The 20,499-nt window shown below is 46.7% G+C and overlaps 1 protein-coding gene across 1 annotated transcript in view; it reads left to right on the top strand.

The window, feature by feature from the left end:
* Window positions 1-334: 334 nt before the first annotated feature.
* Window positions 335-20,499, top strand: part of COQ10B (coenzyme Q10B) — a 57,320-nt gene continuing 37,155 nt past the window's right edge. Inside the window, exon 1 of the mRNA XM_033944933.1 lies at window positions 335-553. Within this exon, the coding sequence (XP_033800824.1) occupies window positions 456-553 (98 nt within the window). The 5' untranslated portion in view covers window positions 335-455. The remainder of the gene's footprint in view (window positions 554-20,499) is intronic.

The following is a 20,499-nucleotide window of genomic DNA, read 5'->3' as shown; positions in this document are numbered from 1 at the left end:
GTAAGTTCCATGGCTCCACATCATTATTCTCTGTTTGGTTAGGCTGAGATATTTTCAGCGGCCCCTCGTACATTGCAGTAATCCCCATCCCCCCCTCCCTTCTCTTTTGGTACATTCTTATATAACCCGGCAACTCGATCCAGGAGTCTCGTGATGATTGCGTTCCTCCAAAATTGCTCAGAGCAAAGGGGGAGGAGAAGGGGCTGGGCGGCTAGATCCACTATTGGGCGCCAGACGAAGGGAGGGTGTGTTTGTGCGGGCAGGGGGAAAGAAGCGTCCCGTTGCGTAAGCAGCGGCTGGGCTTTGCATAGGCGTGCCGGGCTGTCGGATCTCATTTGTGCCTGGGGAGGGGGAGGTACTGCCCCTGAGTGGGCGGGGTTTGGCATCGATTAGGTTGCTTTGCGACGAGCGGATAAGGGAGTCGGCGACGGTTATGGGAGTCGCGGCGGCCGATCATGGCGAGGAGCTGTAAGAGTTTGCGAAGATTATTCTTGGACTTAGCATACTGGTCGACTCTTTGCGGTCGGGGGAGTGTTGTCCGCCGTGCTGGTTGGTAAGTAGAGAATTAGGGTGCTGCATAGGGATTGTTCATTGCCGGGGCTCCAAGGAGCCGCTTTCTGTTTGTCTGGACCGTAAATTACGTCTTAAAGGGCTAGAGAGGCACATATTGGGCTAAAACGAAGGGTGGAATAAGGACACATCCGGTTGATCTTTAATTTTGTTTCTTGCCTTATAGGTATGTGGATGGGGGCTTTAACTCGCGGGAAAAAAACCCTAAAATAAATAGCCTGGTCTGGCCATTATTTAAAACTAGCGAAAATAGCTTCAAGTATTATATAATCTCAGTTGAGAAGGGAATAGCTGGGGCCGGGGCTGCTATAAAAAACAGATCAAAACAGTAAGGTAACTCGACCATTAGTGACTTTTTACTTTTAGCAAAAATAAGTAACTTCGAGTAGTTTATTTATCCTTCCAAGTGGCTTATGTGTTTAATATGTATAACCAAACCAAAACATTGATTTCCAAATATCAAAATATGCATTTTTATAGGATTGTTCTGGAAGAGATGGTGTTCAGAGATGATTACAAATGTTTTGTTTAGAAGAGGTAGCCTAATAGTGCAGTGGCATGAGAACCAGAGAAACCAGCTTCTATTGCAGCTCCTTGTAACTGCAAGTTATTAACCATATATTGCTCCAAGTACATAATATGCAAACCCCTTTGATTGTGTCCATAGAAAGGCGTTATCTCACAGAGAGGCTTCTCCTAATTTGAGTCCCTTTCCCGTTATTGAAATGTGTTGGGGCGCAAGACTGAAGGTTCCCTGGGGCGCTAGATACCTCTGCACCGGCTTTTATGGCAGTTTTAGGCCGTAGTATGCTTTCAGCGATTATTTTCACTTAAAATTTAAGTGTTCTCAGGGACAGCGTTTAGTTTTGCTGTCGTGTCGCACGATGTTATTATAAGCCCCCTTTTTCTCACCCTGGGTGCAAGGTTTGGGATCTCTTCTTCTGGTTATGTTTAGCGAGTCGCCCCGAAAATTTAAATGCGCTGATAAAATTTGAGTGTTTTACCGCCTCTGGCTGAAGCTTCAGCTGTTGCTTATAACCGAGTTGTTGGTATCCTGTTGGCAGACTTGCTGAAAACGAGCGGCTTTCCTATTCTAACTCTCTCTGAAAAGAGCCAATTTTCCAAAGGAAAAAACAAACAACCGGAATAGTTGCTTCGCCCGGCAATGCTGACACTGTCAGGAAAAACTTTTCGCCAGAACTTAAGTTTGTCTGTTGCTCAGAAATAGGTAGCGGGAAGAAGCAAACCAGCCCCTTGATCAGAAATATGTGACCGCCCACTAACATGCATGCTCTGGTTTCAGCTTCCTCGGGCAGGCTGGACAGTGGGGAGCTCTTTCTGCCAAGTAAGGTGGAGCGCCTCGCTGAAATACATAATATTCTGTACAGCTGCTTGTGAAGCACAGAGCCTTCCTTGATCTGGTTTTGGTACAGCCCTCTCAAAGATTCGTTGCTGGTGGTGTGGGGTTTTTTGTGTGCTATATATCATCTGGGAAGATAACAGGATTGTGTTTTAGGTAGAGAAGAAAACAAACTATGTAGTGGATGAACGGGAAAATGTTGGAAATGCTCCTTGATGCTAGAAAAACAAGGCAAACCACCCCACCACAAATGTACAATGAGAACAAAAATATGGGGAAGGAAACATGCACATCAACCTGGGATTAAAAAAAAATGAGTTTATTAAAAGCACATGAAAACTATAATGTCGCTATTGATTTCTTCAAGACATGGTCCGTGTTTCGGCTTCAAGGCAAAAGGAAGCCTGCTTCAGGGGTATCTTTGATGTTCTAAAAAACATATACATTTGCAAATAAGAGTAGAAGACAAAAGAATATGCATATACACATACATAATGTACAACTGAGGAAATGTGCCAATAAAATGTGATGATAACCATATGGTCTAGTAAAAAACATGCAAACAGTAAGTGGATACCAAAAAAGACACATCATATGCATAATGTGTTAATGAACAGAGTTAGTTATTACAAGACGTACCCAGTAGATGGCGCAAAAGCATTGGACTTTCAAAAGAGAAAGACACAAAGAAAAAAAGAATATAGTGGAACCTTGGTTTAGGAGCATAATTCGTTCCAGAAGCATGCTCGTAAACCAAATTGCTCATATATCAAAGCGAGTTTCCCCATAGGAAGTAAGGGAAACTCACTTGATTGGTTCCCGCCCCCCCCTCTGAGGCAACTGGCACTGCTCCTCCACCCCCCCCAGGAACCGGTATCGCTCCCTCCCCTGCTTACCCTCCTGCGTGAACCGGCATCCCCCGCCCAAACAGAAGCCTTATTCCATCTGGCACTGGCACATAGCCCACAGGACATGCCAGTGAATGAAGATCCTTCCTCTTGCCTGGACCTTGAGCATTTGCGCATGCTCAAGGCCTTCTGGCTCTCGCTTTCTTTGAGAATCTCGCTAACGTCTGTTTGGAGGTGGTGACTTATTTTTTTTCCATTTTCTGGTTTATGTCCATAATTTCACTTAGGTTGTTTGTTTCCAATGGGTGAAGTAACTGGAGATCATTGGCATATGTAAATGGGGTAAAGCCTGTTGATTGACATAATGTAAGTAAGGGGGCCAAGAAGATATTGAATAGTAGGGGTGACAGGATAGAGCCTTGGGGTATTCTGTAATTGGAAATGTGATTGACCATACATACCCTATTACCCTATTCTGATTTTTTATTTTTATTTTTATTTTTTTTGCCACTGCGCAAGACTTGCTTGACCCCATTTGATCGTTATTGGCGTGTGTTTGTTATCTTTTACGCAGTTTGCTTTATACCTTAACCACCATGGACTCCTGAGGAAGGCGTGTTATCCGAAACACGGACCGTGTCGGGTCCCTTGGTTGGCTATAAGGTTGTATATGTTACTGCATTTATTAATAAACTACGCCTGCATCTTGTACATTATCTGCAGTCTGTTTGTTGTTTTCTGCTTTAATGCGTGCAAGACCATGGGATGAAAGAAGGGGTCAAATGCTGAACCCACAGGTAAAAAGAACCAGATGGTAGAAAGGGGAGGAAAAGGGAGAAAAGTTGGTTGGTGGGGTCAGAGAGGAGGGGGACTGAAAGAGGGAACAGCTGGACACAGGGTAGTATTAACACCCCACCACCACCACTGCAGATCTGGCACTTCTATCGCTGTCCTCTAGCTTCCTCCTCTGCGGGTCTGATTCTTTCCTCTCCCTGCAGCTCCCTTCTCTTTGGGTTGGGCACGTCCCTCCTCCCCATGCCATCACAGTTCCAACATCTGTGTGCTTCCTTTCCCTTCCTCAAACACTGCCGCAGGGCTTTAATCGTTATATTGCCAGCAGCGATTCCTACAGGTCTGCTCTAGGGGCTTCCATCTGCTGCATCACACCCTGAATAAACAGGAATTTGCATTAGCTGCCTTTCTTTGAAGGTGTGAATAAACGTGGATAAAGGCGAGCTGATTGATTGTAGTGTATGTAAATTTTCAGAAAGTTTTTGATGAAGTTCCTCATGAGAGGCTCCTGAGAAAATTAGAGTCATGGGATAGGAAGCAATGTTCCATTGTGGATTAAGAATTGGTTATCAGGCAGAAAACAAAGGGTAGTATTTTCCCCTCTAAGCTGAGCAGGTGTCCTCCAGCTGCATTGCTACCACTAGGGGGTGGAATATTTTCAGTCGCTAAGGACAGGTATGTTCCCTGGAGTCCTGCAGAACTTGCCTGTCCCTCACAATTGAAAAATGTGACAGTAAAACAGCACCCTCTATTGGTGAGACTGTGGGTGGAGGACTCCTGCTCAGCTTAGAGGGAACAGGGAGAGTAAATAATGGTTTTCTGCAGTGATCTGTATTGGGACCAGTGCTATTTATCTTATTTATAAATGATCTGGAAACTGGAGTGAGGTGATTAAATTCTCAGATGACACAAACTGTTCAAAGTTGTTAAAATGCACGCAGATTGTGAAAAACTGCAGGAAGACCTTAGGAAATTGGAAGACTGGGTGCTCAAATGGCAGATGAAATTCAATGCGGACAAATGCAGTGATGCACATTGGGGAGAAATATCCAAATGATAGTGCCTGGGTTCACCTTGGGGGTCAGCGCTCAAGATAAAGATCTGGGTGTCATGGACAATACGTTGAAACCTTCTGCCCAGTATTTTGTTCAGTTCTGGTCTTCTTATATCAAAAAAGATATAGCGGCACTAGAAGACTAATAAGGTTAGGGCTCTTCAACCTGGAAAAGAGACAGGTGGTGGGAGATGGGAAGATATGATTGAAGTTACAAAATTACATTACATTACATTAGAGATTTCTATTCCGCCATTACCTTGTGGTTCAAGGCGGATTACAAAACAGTTATAAATGGTGGGTTACAATAGAAGGTCATTGGTCAATTCAAGAGAAGTTGAGAAGAACAGGTAGTATCTGTGGGAGGGGGGGCGCACGAAGGTGGGAGAAGGAAAGGTATTTGAGATGTTGTGTTTTAGCAATGCTTGTTAAGGTCACCTCTCCATTGTTTTGTGAGGGCACAACTTGTGTTGATTCTACAACCGTTGTTTCTGTCTCTGAGAATACCTTGAACGCCTTATCAAAGTTTGAGCCATTGTCAGTAACAGTGCACATCCTGAGTGGTGTAGAACAAGTACAAGTGGATCTTACCCCCCCACACACCAAGGTTTACAACTTAGACTAGGGGACACTTAATGGAAGTTACAGAGTAATACTTGAAAACCAATAGGAAGAAAAATTTTTTTACTCAGAGAATAGTTAAGCTCTGGAATGCATTGCCAGAGGATGTGTGGTTAATGTAGCTGGTTTTAAAACAAGTCCATAAACTGCTGTTGAGATAGACATGAGAGAAGCCACTGCTTACCCTGGATCGGTGGCATGGAATGCTGCTACTTTTTGGGGTTTTGCAGGTACTTGTGATCTGGATTGGCCTCCATGAAGATGGACTATTGGGCTAGATGGACCATTGGCCTGATCCAGTAAGGCTATTTTTATGTTTAAAGAGCCATGGTAGGGGTTAAAGGAGGAAGGGCGCACACAAATGTAATAGAGGGTGGTAAGTGACTTTTTAACATGATTAATGTATAACAATTAACGCATGCTAAAATTCTAAAGCATTAATCATGTTAAAAATGCAGCCTATATATTGGAAGATCAGGTTTTTACCTGGATAATCTTTTTGTTAAAGAGTCTGTATTCTAGGTGAATTGCCTCTGGTCATGAGTTGCTTGCAGAAGGATGTCGGTTGCATTTTCAGCTCTGCCTCCTTCACTAGTGGAGTATAGTGCTCTCTTCAGTTTGTACCAAAGCAATCAATATCCACTATAACAGAAGAAAGCAGATGGAAGGGCACAGGGAGCTTCCCTTAGAAAACGGCACATTTCTGTTCTGCTTGATAAACTCATGAAAGAACAGTTAGTACACCTATATTATTGGTTTATACTAATGAACCACCCTGCTTTGTGCAACTAACCCAAACACACATGGACCTTAAGAACATAAGAAGTGCCTCTGCTGGGTCAGACCAGAGGTCCATCGTGCCTAGCAGTCCACTCGCGCGGCAGCCCAACAGGTCCAGGACCTGTGTAGAAGTCCTCTATCTATACCCCTCTATCCCCTTTTCCTTCAGAAAATTGTCCAATCCCTTCTTAAACCCTAATACCGTACTCTGTCCTATCACGCCCTTTGAAAGCGCATTCCAGGTGTCCACCACTCGTTGGGTGAAGAAAAACTTCCTAGCATTTGTTTTGAATCTGTCCCCTTTCAACTTTTCCGAATGCCCTCTTGTTCTTATATTTTTCAAAAGTTTGAATAATCTGTCTCTCTCTACTTTCTCTATATCCTTCATGATCTTGTAAGTCTCTATCATATCCCCTCTAATTCTCCTCTTCTCCAGGGAAAAGAACCCCAGTTTCTCCAGTCTCTCAGTGTATGAAAGGTTCTCCATACCCTTTATCAAACGTGTCGCTCTCCTCTGAACCCTCTTGAGTATCGCTATATCCTTCTTAAGGTACGGCGACCAGTATTGGACACAATACTCCAGTGGCGGACGCACCATTGCACAATACAATGGCAGGATAACTTCTTGATTATACCTAGCATTCTATTTGCTCTCTTAGCGGCCACTGTGCACTGTGCCGTCGGCTTCATTGTTTTGTCCACAATTACCCCCAAGTCCCTTTCTTGGGTACTCTCACTCAATAACATCCCTCCCATCGTATATCTGTACCTCGGGTTTCTGCTTCCTACATGCAATACTTTACATTTCTCTACATTGAACTTCATCTGCCTACATTGAACTTCATCTGCCATCTCATCGTCCACTCCCCTAGTTTGTTCAGGTTCCTTTGTCATTTTTCGCAGTCCTCTTTAGTCCGAGCACCACTAAATAGTTTGGTGTTGTCTGCAAATTTTATTATTTCGTACTTCGTCCCTGTTTCTATATCATTTATAAATATATTAAATAGCAGCAGTCCAAGCACCGATCCCTGCGGAACACCAATCGTGACCCTCCTCCAGTCCAAGTAGTGGCCCTTTACTCCTACTCCTACTCTCTGCTTCCTACCCGCCAACCAATTCCTGATCCATCTATATACGTCTCCTTCCACCCCATGGTTCTTCAGTTTCCGAAGTAGGCGTTCATGGGGTACCTTGTCAAAGGCTTTTTGGAAATCTAAATATACGATATCTATGGGGTCTTCTATGTCCATCCGTTTAATTCCTTTGAAGTGCAGTAAGTTTGTTAGCCACGATCTCCCCTTGTAGAAGCCATGTTGGCTTGTTTTTAGAAGTTTATTTCTTTCAAAATGCTCATCGATGCTGTCTTATCAGCGCTTCCGCCATTTTTCCCGGAACAGAGGTCAGACTCACCGGTCTGTAGTTCCCCGGGTCACCTCTTGATCCCTTTTTAAAGATGGGCGTAACATTAGCTATCTTCCAATCCTCTGGGATCACTCCTGTTTTCAGGGATAGATTGCAAACTTGCTGTAGTAGTTCTGCTATTTCCTCCTTTAGTTCTATCAGAACCCTTGGGTGGATTCTGTCCGGGCCCGGCAATTTGTCAGTTTTTAATTTTTCTAACTGCCTGTGTATGTCTTCAAGGCTTACTTCCATGGATGTTAATTTATCTGTTTGGTCTCCTTTGAAGATTTGCTCAGGTTCCGGTATGTTGGATGTGTCCTCTTGTAAATTCAGACGAAAAGAACATGTTTAGTCTTTCTGCCACTTCTTTCTCCTCCTTCACCACTCCCTTCCTGTCTCCGTCGTCCAGCGGTCCCACCTCCTCCCTAACCGGTTGCTTCCCTTTAACATATCTAAAGAACGGTTTGAAATTTCATGCTTCCCTGGCTAGCCCTCTCTTCATACTCTCTTTTGGCTTTTCGAACCACTCGGTGACATTCTTTTTGATACTTCCTGTGCTGGTTCCAGTTCTCCTCAGTTTTGCCCTTTTTCCATTTCCTGAATGAAATCTTCTTATCACCTATCGCTTTCTTCACTTCTTTGGTTAGCCACGCCGGGTCTTTTGTTCGATTCTTTTTACACCCTTTTCAGAATCTTGAGATATGCAGATTTTGCGCCTCGATCAGTGTCCTTGAATAAAGACCAAGCTTGCTCTACAGTCTGCCATTTCTTTGAGGTGTTCCTAAGTTTCTTCCTTACCATTACTCTCATTGCTTCATAGTTTTCTTTCTCGCTTCATAGTTTTCTTTCTTGAAGTTAAAAGTTGTCGCTATGGTTCTCTTTCCCTTCGGTATTCCTACTTCAACTTTGAACTTGATCATATTGTGATCGCTGTTTCCCAATGATCCCACTATTTCCACTTTCTTCACAGGTCCTCTTAGCCCATTTAGGAGTAGATCCAGAGTGGCATTCCCTCTTGTTGGTTCTCTGACAAGTTGATCCATGAAGCAATCCTGTATAGCCTCCAGGAATCCTGTCTCTCTAGCGCATTTTGAGCTTCCAAGACTCTAGTCTATCCCGGGATAGTTGAAGTCTCCCATAATAATTGTGTTACCGCTTTTGCATTCTCGCTTTATCTCGGCTTCCATTTCTTCATCGATAGCTTCAGTTTGCCCAGGTGGATGATAGTACAGGCCCATCTCTATCTCGTGCCCTTTCCTTCCCGGTATTTTAACCCATAGCAATTCCAAATTGTTGGTCGTCGCTGCTGTGTCCATTCTAGTCGAGTGTATGCTTTCCTTTATGTATAGTGCTCAACAACTTATTGCTTTATTAGCCATATATGATTGCATGTTCTTCCAACTGACAGGAAAAAAAAATTCATTTTGACTGTAGAGTTATCTGAGGCAGGAAGTGGGTTCATTGAAAACTGTAGAGATTATCATCCAAGTAAGTACCGTAGTACCTAATTTTCCATTTGGCAGCAAGAATATAGGAGTCTGTACTTTAGGTGAGGTATCAAAGCAGTGGCAGCTGCCTAGGGTACAGATGAGCCTGCCTGTAAAATTCCAAAGCTGTGTCCTCCCAAGCTGCTTTTTCCACTCTGTAGAATATTGTAAAGGTATGGAGAATAGACCAGGTTGCTGCTCTACAGATCTCTTCAGGCGGCACTGCCCTGGTGTCCGCATGGGAAGCTGCTACAGCATAACGGAGGCTGCAATCTGCCCCCTTTAAAAATCTGGTCACATCTGAATGAGATGCCAGCAAAACTTTTCCCACTTGAGCTCGGAAGCATGAGAGGCCTGCTACCTGTACTTTTGAGAGATACCACTGCTAGGCCTTTCTCTAGTCCAGCCTATAGAAATACAAGAATCATCAGAATTGGAGCCTTGAAAGACTCTATAGGTTACATTATCTTTGGTGCACCAGAACTGAAAAGCCTTCCAGGCCTTGGTGTAGGCTGCAGCAGTTGAAGTTTTTTTTTAGCTTGGAGAAAGAAATGATTAACTCCGAATATCCTGTGTACTAAGGCTGAATGCTGACCTTGACTGAGTAGCCTCGTATGGACCCGTAGCTTGACGCATTTGTCCTGTTGAAGCCGTACTAGATCTGCATACCATGGCTGGCGAGGCCAATCTGGGGCTATTGGGATCACAAGTCACAGGGGAGTTGTGATTCATCAAATGACTCAGCCCATCATGCTCTCTTCCAGTTGGGGCTGAACCAACAAGTCCAACCCTGTTCTGCTTGGTTCATATCTTTGGCTGTAGAATCGACTCGCCATCAAAGTCCACTGCTGGACTTCATAGTGTTGCACAATGAGGTCAAACGCTCTTTGAGACATTCTCCCAGCCAATGCATTTCCCACTCTTGTGACATGGGCTGCAAAGAGTGCCTGAAGGTGAGCTTCCACTCACCTGAACAATATCTGAGCCTCCAGACACAATGGAGCACTCTTGGTGCCTCCTTATCTGTTCATTTAAGCTACCGTGGTTGCATTGTCTGAGAACACTCTGACTTTTTTGCCTTACAGATCTTTTTCCAACTACCTTAATGCTAGCCAAATGGCTCATAGTTCCAGGCAATTTATGGACCATTTTCTCTGCTGGAGTCCATTGGCCCTGTACCGGATGACCATCACAGTGAGCTCCACAGCCAAACAGGAGATTCGGAGAGGCATACACTTAGACAGAGACACCTGTTTGGAGCCACCTGCACAAGCTATTCCTTGCTTCCACTGTCCAGGTAAGCTGCATTTGGATGGAATGACGCTGTGGTGACCACCAGAAGAGGAGAGAATCCTGTAGAAGACACATGCGCTCTCACTCAGGAAACCACTTCCACTGGGTCTGCCATCGAGCCTAGGACCTGAAGATAATGCCAGACCGTGGGTTTATGCATTGACAAGAGAGCTGCATTCTGCTTCCTGAGCTTCTGTTTGCATGGCTCAAGAAGAAAGATGTAGCCCTTCACCATGTCAAAGCAGACTCCCAGGTACCTCAAGCATTGGATCAGTTCTAGATGACTCTTCTTGAAGTTGACTATCATCCCAGATCCTGGAGGAGATTTACAATTTATTGTACCACATGTTCTCCCTCCAACTTTTGACGGGGTTCTGACCAGCCAATCATCCAAGCATGGATGCATGTAAATTTCCATCCTGTGAAGGTGAGCTGTGACCACCACCATCACCTTGGAGAAGGTATCCAAAAGGTAGAACTGTAAACTAGAAATCCCTTTGCAGGACATGAAACCTCAGGTATCTCCTGTGGGCTGAGAAAATGGTAATTTGAAGGTATACCTCTGTCAGTTTGTCTGGAGCCACTTCTGCAATTACTTACTGGTCCTTTTCCATGTGGCATCGTGGAACTTTCAGGGAATGTTGTATTTACAGATTACAGGTCCAGAATTGGTCTTCAAGGAGATTAATGAAATCCGGGGTAAATCCTTGAACAGGAGGCCTCATAGACCCCTGCAGGACCTCAGAATGGCTTCTTTCCGCTGCTTTCACACACTTGCATTTCATGTATTCACTGTTCAGGGTCTCTGGGAGGGATTTAGTCCCTGCCATCTGGACCCTCTGGTGCTCCATCCCTAGAGGACTCGGAGGAGGTTAAGCCCGAGGTTCCCACCCCTCCCTCATGCGCCCTGTGACATGCGGTACACAGATTCCTTGCCTGACTATCCAGCACAAAACTGCCATGATATGGGGGCAGAACAGCATGAGCAGTCCATACCAATTGATTTTGAGCCAAGTTGAAGGGTTTAAAAATTCAGGGTACATCACCAAAACCCCTTTCTCTATCTCTGGCCCCAGAAACCCTTAAAAATTCAAATTTTTAGACCCCCCCCCCCTGTTTTCCCCTTGGGGAATAATGAGCTGTATTCGCTGTGTTGTGCTGGTGCCTGCCTTGTGTCAGCTTTCCTGCAGCCTGACTGAAGGGAGAAAATTTTCTGCCTCAAAAGTCTTCCAGAAGGGATCCAAAACTGTAGATATTTGGGCTGCCAGTGGACTGATACCCCCTTTCTGCGAAGGGGGGAGTGAGAAAACGCAGCTGGTTCCTTGAAGCTCAAAGTGACTAACACAGGGGCCACACAGCCAGTATTCAAGTCTCTGATAAATCAGAAGATGAGCTAGGGGAATGGTCCTTGAGCTTCCAAAGTGCACAAAGCAGGCTGGCTCAGCAGGTACACCTGGAAGTTGCCCTGCAGACTGCCATGCAGAATCTCCATCTTCTCCCAGACAGAGCTACCCCTATTTGGGTACTTCCCAAAAATACCCGAAAATAAGAAAAACACAGCCTTGGACAGAGCAGATCAGAGCACACCTCGGCTCACTGCAGAAGGAAAAACTGAAGAGGGCACTATTCTCTACTGCTGAAGGACAAGGAACTGAAAGATGTAATTTTGACATCCTTCTGAAAGCAGCTCGTGACCAGAGGTAATTCACCTAGACTCCTGTGTACTTGCCACAGAAATATGTGTATATATTTATCGGTAGTTATACAGCCCTGAGTTTTATCATTAAGAGAACAGGATCACAGAGTTGGTTTTTAAATATGAAATGTTTGAGGTTAAAAGGGTAAGAGAGGTTGCATAAGAGAAAGAAATGACCCTTTTGGAACTAGAACTGTATGTTGTCCAAGTGTCACTGCCCACTGTTTATTCTGTATTCTATCAAGTGTATCCACTGATAGCAGACTTGGACAATACAGGCAGTCCCTGAGTTAGACGCCCGACTTAAGTATGACTCGTACTTAAGAATGTGGTTGCAGCTTCATTTGATTTCGCTGAGCAGTATTTCCAGTGACATAGACTCCTACACTTGTCCTGTAGCAGATCCAGGAATGATGCACGGCCACATTAAGAACAGTATGTGGTTGTGTATGCTGTACTTTTTGAAGAAAGACTGCACACACTCAATTGTTCTCCTCGACCCTGAAGAAAAACCTTGTTTGAAACATGCATGTCAGGAGAGGTGGCATTGATGAACATTTGAGAGCTAACGTCGAAACTAAGTAGCTAAATAATAAGATTAAATTAGAAGAAAAAGACATTAAGTAAGGAAATGAAGGAAACTAAAATGAAATACAATGAAGAAATAGTTATGGAATTATGAAATTAAGAATAAGTATGAAACTAAATGAATTTTAGAGTTTTGAGTAAATAAACAATAAAGTGGACTGATGAAGACAAGAGATTGCTGGGCATTATTCATGGTCCAGTTGATATCTGAAGGTCCATACAAATGAAAAAAACAAAGAATATATATATACATTTTGTAACGCTCCGGATACCTGTACCTCAATTAGGACCGGCCCACGTTCACATTATGGATACTCCTGCGTGCTTCCCCTGAAGGAAGGAAGTCCTGCTGTATGACATTCACTCTCAAGGCATGGAATAATAAAAACAAAAAGGCAAAAAGAGTCAATTCACTTCCCATGCAATGATCACTTTATTCAGTGGTATGACGCTGGGAGTTAACTTCCAGTCCGTCCAAACTCCCAGCCGCAGCCAAGAAATAAATCCATACAAAACACAAAAATAGGGCTGACCAAAAGTTTAAGTGTCAGCTCTCATCTTCATTCAAACAGTTCAGGTAAGGAAAAATAACAAGTGATGTTGTCTTTTCATTTCAGACAACAACCCCAAACTACGGCTAGCACTTTCAACAGTTCTGTGTACAAGCCTCAAAGTTATTGTAGCTTGGCTCCCACCAACTCGCTGGAGTTGGTGAGGGGGGAGGGGGAGTAAGTGAATCCACCAATTAATCTTCTGAATTTCAGAATGCCACTAATGGCCCCACTAACCCAACCTGTATGGAAAGTGAATTCTCCCCACAGAATTATTCCCCTTTCTCCCAATTGCCTAATCAAGCCCAAAGCCAGCTTAACTATGCTGGAATTTGTAACCCAAAAGTCCAGAAACAAAAACGTTTTTTTTTTTCTTTTCTTCCTGCCTCATATAAGCAGGGCAGCACAAGTCCCATTAACCTTTCACCTGAAAGGACATTTCCTTAGCAGAGCATCAGCAGATAGAACATGCTATCAATCACAAACAACCCAGCCCTGCCACTTAGCTTTCCTCCATTGGAATGTCTTCAGGCAGACTGGGAGTTTCCACACAGTCCATGGGTTCTTGCTGTGCTGGCTGGCTGGCTGGCACAAGGGTCAGTGTCAATCTCCTGCATCTCAATGTCCTGGGACTCAGGAGAATAGCCTGGAGTGACCTCCTCCTGGGCTGGCCCAGGGTGAACTGCCTTTCTCCTCCTCAGAGCAGCTTCTAAAGTATCCAGGCGAACACGCCCTGCTCTCTGAGGGGGAGGAGCTGCCTGCAAAGCTTGCTTAGTCTTCCTGGGCTTTCTCGTTATCTCCTTCAGCTGGGAGTCACTGGAGGGAGAGAGATTCCTCTGAGGCTGTTCTAGGTTATTCTCCTCATACCCCTCTACCCCCTGGAGATCAGCGTTTTCAGGATTAAAGGGAAAGTAAGGTTTTTCCCTATTCTTAGTCACAACCCTATCCCCATGGTTAGCCCTCTGAATGGAAGGGCTGGATTTAGCTACCAGGCGTCCTGGCAAAACTTGCGCCTTAGGGATAGGATTGTGACAATATTATGAAGTATATGTTAGTATTAGACCAATAATCTCTTTACAGTGTATATGGGATCGCAATATATAAACAGGCACCATATAGCTTTACAATATTAGAGATTTAAAAAGAGTACAGAAAATAGTTAGTGATTTAGAGAGAAGTGAATAAGGACTACACTAACAATTGGTTAAGATTTATCAAGTACCTTAGAGGGAACACTGGGGGACAGTTGGCCATTTTGTTAGCTGGGAGCAGAGGTAAGCAGCAAGAATCTTAAAATCTACAAGTTTTTGAGTTGCATATAAATCTGATTTATGAACAGCTATAGAAACATAACTTGTTCTTAACCCGGGGACTGCCAGTATATGTAAGGTTTTTCATTTTTATAATTGAGTGGGGAAAACAGAAGTTAAAAATGTGTTATGTAAATAAAAATCTCCAGTATGGTGGAAAAATGACAGAGTAATAGTGTAGGCAGTAACTGCACTTAAGATCACACTGTCAACATATAAACTGCATGTGCCTTTCCTTAAGTTGTAACCACTAACCACACCCAAAGGACAGAATGCTGTTGATTAATAGAGTGTAAAAGCTATTCTCTTGGTACAAACAACCATAGTGCAGGAAACTAACATTTAGTATGCAAGGTACTTGGAGACTCAACTTCCAGTCACGTGCAGCTGTCATTTGACTAAATGAGAAGAAAGTGTCTCCTAGATCTTGGTGTCTTGTTGGAGGTGAATCAGTTTTCCTACTACCAGTACAATCTTGGGCTCACAAATACTAGGGGTGTTCAATAATATCTACCTGAGTATGAAAGCAAGTAGCAAGCATGTTGAAACAAGTCTGTGTGTTGTGATATGTCTCAAGGTTACTCACGCACAGTTGTGGCTCAGTGCGAGCCTAACATCCAAGAGACAGGATGTTGGGAGAGTCCTCATGCAAATCAAGTGAGAAACTGCTAGATTTTGAGCACTATTCAGTGATAAAATTTCTCACAAAAGAAGAGAAAAAACCAAAGGAGATTCATGAACTCATGACTGCAGTTTATGATGCATTATACAAAATAAAATTTTGGAGCAAGCATTTTAAGTGGGATAGAGAGTCCAGTGAAGATAACCCTCACATTGGATGGCCTATGGAAGCAATGTCCACAGAAATGTGCAAGAACTTAGAGGACTTTGATTTTGTCAGATGGATGAATTAAGGTTTCCCGAATAGCTGAAGAAATGGGCACTTCAGCAGGTATAGTTTGAAAAGTAATTCATGAAAAGTTGGGCATGGCCATAGTTACTTCAAGAATGCTGATGTCCTGTCAGAAGGCCACAAGACTCCAGTGCTGTCGGGAAGATTTGGAGTTGCTCTGTGAAGAGCAAGTGAATGGGAAGATGAGACTTGGATCTACTGCACAAAATCTATTGTTCGTGCTCTCCCTAAAAGTTATTAAAATTCGTTGCGCATCCATATTTTCGGTAACATAGTAAATGATAGCAGATAAAGACCTTTATCTCAGGACAAGCAGGAAGCATATTCTCGACATGTGGGTGACATCATCTACGGAGTCCCGTCGTGTACAGCTTTTCAAGCAAACTTGATTGAAGATCTCAAATTTGCTAGTGTTGCACCACACATGCGTGTGCCTTCCCGCTCAGCTAGAGGGTGCGTCTCCTCAACGTGGTCTTCAGTTCTTAGTTTTCTGTGGAGCCAGAAAGCCTTGTCTCTCTTCTCTGTGATCCTGTGCCTTTCTTGCACCACGGCTTCTTGTTTTCGAGTCTGAATTTGCTGTGCTCTGCGCTTTATTGTTTTCTTTTTGATTCCGTATAACTAAAAAAAAAAAAAACTTTTGTTTTTGGTTCTCCATGATCGGGGCGTCCCGGTCTTTTTGTGGCCGCTCGGCCTCGCCTGCGCCGCGGCCCCCTCTCTTTGCCTTTTGTCCCGGCCTCTCGGGTTATCTCAATCACGGAGCCGCACCGTTGGTGTATCCTTTGCCTCGGTGTCGATCACCCCTCGGACTCCTGTCCTCGTTGAACCACCCTTCAGCCTCAGGCTCTTTGGCGTCAGGCGAAGAACCTTGACCTCTTAGCCATGGAAGCTGGTGATGTCTTGACCTTGACCCCGGCCTTGGTCTCGACGTCGGCCTCGAAGACCTCGGTCCCGGGCAAATCTCCCTTGGCCTCGAAGTCCTCAGGGGCCCTGGCTTCGAAGACCTCGGCTTCGGGTAAGTCTCCTCTTCCTCTTTCAGGTTCAGCTCAGCTACCGAAGAAGCCTTCCTCAGAGTCTCTGGCCACCCAGGCAGTGAGCGTAGTCCTGTCAGCCTCGAAGAGACCTACTCCCAAGCATGCCTCCACTTTAAGGGAATACTCTACATCGAGATTGCCCTCGTTGGAGTGCGAACCCTATGGTCTCCGTGCCGATGTTCGAGGATATGCTTAAGGCTATTTTAACCTCGCAGATCTCCTCGGTTTTGGCCCAGCTTGCCTCGACCTCGCTGGTTGTGGACCAGCCTGAGCGTCACGCTGGGGACTCTCGAGGCATGTTGTGTCGGTCTCGACGCTTGTCCTCGAGTGATTCCTCGCTGGTTCTGTCAAGGTGGACTTTTCCCGCCGCCCAGCCTCGTGCGAAGCACCGGTCGAGACGTGCCTCGTCCTCGAGGTGGAGAGCTGCGAAGCGGCCCAGGAATTCTCCCCAGAGGCAATGTCGGTCCCCGGGCCCCTGCACTACGGGGTCCATTAAGCCATCGGACCTCGTCCTGTCTGACCCCTCTTCTCCCGCCCTGGTCTCTGGAGTGCCGAGGTCGAAGACTCCCGCCTCCCTCCAGGGTCGACGGATTTCTTTTCCCTGGGGCTCACCGGAGCGGGCTGCCCAGTTCTCCGTTCCTCGGACCCTGGGGTCTTCGCCTTCCCGGGTTACTTGACGCAAGCAGTCGTCGACTCCTCATTCCTTCAGTGGGGCCTCCTCGCCATCCATGCTTGTGGACACTGATACACTGATACCCCGGCACAGTATTCGAGGGAGGCATCCCCCTCATTTTCTGCTGCCCCAAAGTCTCGCTCGGCTTCCCCCCAGGGGGGTCTTCTGCGGGTAAGCTGACCTACTTCACCAGATTTGTGTTGGACATGGGCAAGGCGCTGCAATTGGACCGCCAGTCTGATTCCAGGTACACCCGGGAATATTTGGAGGAGATGGAGCTTCCTTATCCTCCTAAGGAATCCCTTCGCCTTCCTTTGAATCCGGTCTTGCAGCAGACTTTCTTCCGGAATCTGGAGTCTCCTTATGCTATCCCGGCTATTCCGTCCAAAATGGAGTCCAGATACCCGACAATCCCCTGTAAGAGCTTTGAGAAGGCTCAACTCTCCCACCAATCCCTGGTGGTGGAGTCTTTCCTGAAGAAGTCCAATCCTTCACGAGTCTATGCGGCTGTACCCCTGGGCCGGGAGGGTCAGACTATGGACAAGTTTGGCAGGCGCCTGTACCAAAACTCGATGATGGCCAATAGGGTGCTGAACTACAACTTCATGTTCACCTACCTCAAACTGTGCATTAAATCTATACCCTCTTTTCTGGAGGATTTGCCGGGCAGTCGCCAGTGGGAATTTTGCCGGCTCCTGGGTACCTTGTCGCAGATTCGACTTTATATGTTTCAGGCGTCATATGATGCCTTTGAACTCTCCTCCAGGATCTTTGCCTTTGCAATAGCCATGTGCTGATTGGCTTGGCTCTGCATCGTGGACATGGACCTGAATCTGCAGGACCGGCTGGCGAATCTCCCGTGCTTGGGCAATGAACTTTTTGATGACTCTATCGAGGCGGCCACCAAACGCCTCTCTGAGCATGAGCGCTCCTTCGCTTCATTGGTGCGGCCCAAGGCAAAGCCCGCCCCTCTGAAGTCTTATAAGTTGCCTCCAAGGCGCTACCCCAAGAAGTCGATGCCGGCATTTTCCAGGCTGCCTCTTCGGCGTCGGCAACAGCAGAGGCACCTCAGAAGCCTCAGAACCCGGCGACGGCTAAGCCTGCGCCATCCTTTTGACTATCTGGGTTGGGGCGGGCCGGCCCCCTCCGTCCTCGAGCCTTCTCCTCTGCCTATAGAGGGCCGCCTCAGTGCCTTTTCGCCCTGTTGGGCTCTGATCACAGCGGACCATTGGGTCCTCTCTGTCATCCGGGAGGGGTATTCTCTGCATTTCCGGGCGCCGCCTGCGGCCCGGCTCCCAGGAGGGTGTCCCTCGAACAAAGCGCAACTCCCCCTTCTTCTCCAGGAAGCCCATACCCTCCTTCGTCTCCGGGCAGTGAAGGAGGTCCTGGTGTGTCAGCAGGGCTCGGGGTTTTACTCCAGGTACTTTCTGGTCCCCAAAAAGACCGGAGACCTGCGCCCTATCCTGGACCTCCGAGATCTGAACAAGTTTCTGGTCAAGGAGAAGTTCCGTATGCTCTCTCTTCCCATGTTGTACCCCCTGCTGGACGAGAAGGACTGGCTTTGCTCCTTGGACCTGAAAGAGGCCTACACTCGCATTCCGATCCACCCGGCCTCTCGCAGGTTCCTTCGGTTTCAGGTGGGAGACCTTCAACTGCAGTATCGGGTCCTCCCATTCGGACTCGCTTCGTCCCCCCGGGTATTCACCAAATGCCTCGTGGTGGTGGCGGGGGCCCTGCGGTTGCAGGGTCTTCAGGTGTTTCCATACCTCGACGAGAGTGGCTTGTCAAAGCGCCGTCGCGGGAGGGGGTTATTTCAGCGACCCAACGGACTATTTTCTTCCTTCAGAATCTGGGCTTCGAGGTCAACTTTCCAAAGTCCCAGTTAAGCCCTTCTCAGTTCATTGGGGCGGTGCTGGACATGGTTCGCCTCCTCGTTCTCGGCAAACTGCCCTTATCCACCTGTGCCGGAGGGTCGCCCTTCAGTCCACGGCCTCCGCCAAACAGATGATGATCTTGTTGGGCTACATGGCCTCCACGGTTCATGTGACTCCGTTTGCCAGGCTTCACCTCTGCATACCGCAGTGGACCCTGCGTCCCAGTGGAGACAGGACCAGGATCCTGCCTCTCGGTGCATTGCAGTGATTCCCTCCTTAAGGCGTTCACTCCGCTGGTGGACGCGCTCTTCCAATCTTTTGAGAGGTTTGCTCTTTCTCGCCGCGGAAGGTCCTCGCAACAGACTCCTCAGCGTATGCCTGGGGGGCTCACCTCGACGGCCTCTGGACCCAGGGTCTTTGGTCAAGTGCCGATCGTCGGGCCACATCAACCTGCTGGAGCTTCAGGCCATTTTCAATGCCCTGGTCGCCTTTAGTCATGTGCTTCAGGATCAGGTCGTCCTGGTGCACACAGACAACTAAGCGGTGATGTATTATGTAAACAAGCAGGGGGTACGGGTTCCCTGTCTCTGTGTCGGGAGGCTCTTTGGCTCTGGGAGTGGGCGATAAGCCACAACATCTTCGAGCGGTCTACATCCAGGGAGAACGCAACTGCCTTGTGGACCAGTTGAGTGGTCTTCTCCAACCTCACGAATGGTCGCTCCATTCCTAAATTCTGCGCCAGGTGTTTGCTCGATGGGAGACGCCGCAAATAGATCTGTTCGCCTCCCCCCTCAACCACAAGCTGCCTCGCTTCTGTTCCAGGATTTACTCGCCAGATCGTCTCGAGGCGGATGCTTTCCTGCTGGATTGGACGGGCCAGTTTTCCTTTGATCCTCCTATTCCTTTGATCTTGAGGACTCTCGTGCAGCTTAAGTCGGCTCGCACCACCATGATCTTGATAGCTCCTCACTGGCCCCGGCAGCCGTGGTTCTCTCTTCTTCTTCAACTCAGTGTCAGGGAGCCTCTGCTACTGCCTGTGTTTCCTTCTCTGCTGTCTCAGAGTCGGGGTTCGCTATTGCATCCCAATCTGCAGTCTCTACACTTAACAGCTTAGTTCCTCTCCACGTGCCTCCCTCCTTCGACTTCTTTCAGTCGGTGAGGGATGTTCTCGAGGCCTCTCGGAAGAGCTCCATTCGACAATGCTATTCCAAGAAATGGACCAGATTTGCTGCGTGGTGTGCTGAGCACCGCATGGAGCCACTATCTGCCTCCTTGCCTTCCGTGCTGGATTATCTGTTCCACTTGTCTCGGTCTGGCCTCAAATTGATATCTATTCGTGTCCACTTCAGTGCAATTGCTGCCTTTCATCAGCCGCTTGATAGGAAACCGCTCTCCGTCCATCTGGTGGTTTCCTGATTTATGAAGGGCCTCTTCAATGTTCATCCTCTACTCAAGCCCCCTCCGGTGGTTTGGGATCTTAATGTGGTTCTGGTTCAATTGATGAAACCTTCGTTTGAACCCATTGATAAGGCTCATCTTAAGTACCTCACTTGGAAGGTGGTATTCCTGGTTGCTCTCACGTCTGCTCGCAGAGTCAGTGAGCTGCAAGCGCTGGTTGCGGACCCGCCTTTTACTGTATTTCATCATGACAAGGTGG

This window comes from Geotrypetes seraphini, chromosome 5, assembly GCF_902459505.1.
Source record: "Geotrypetes seraphini chromosome 5, aGeoSer1.1, whole genome shotgun sequence".
NCBI classification, from domain to species: Eukaryota; Metazoa; Chordata; class Amphibia; order Gymnophiona; family Dermophiidae; genus Geotrypetes; species Geotrypetes seraphini.
The sequence above is the reverse complement of the archived record's forward strand: the minus strand, read 5'-3'. Positions and strand labels throughout refer to the sequence as shown.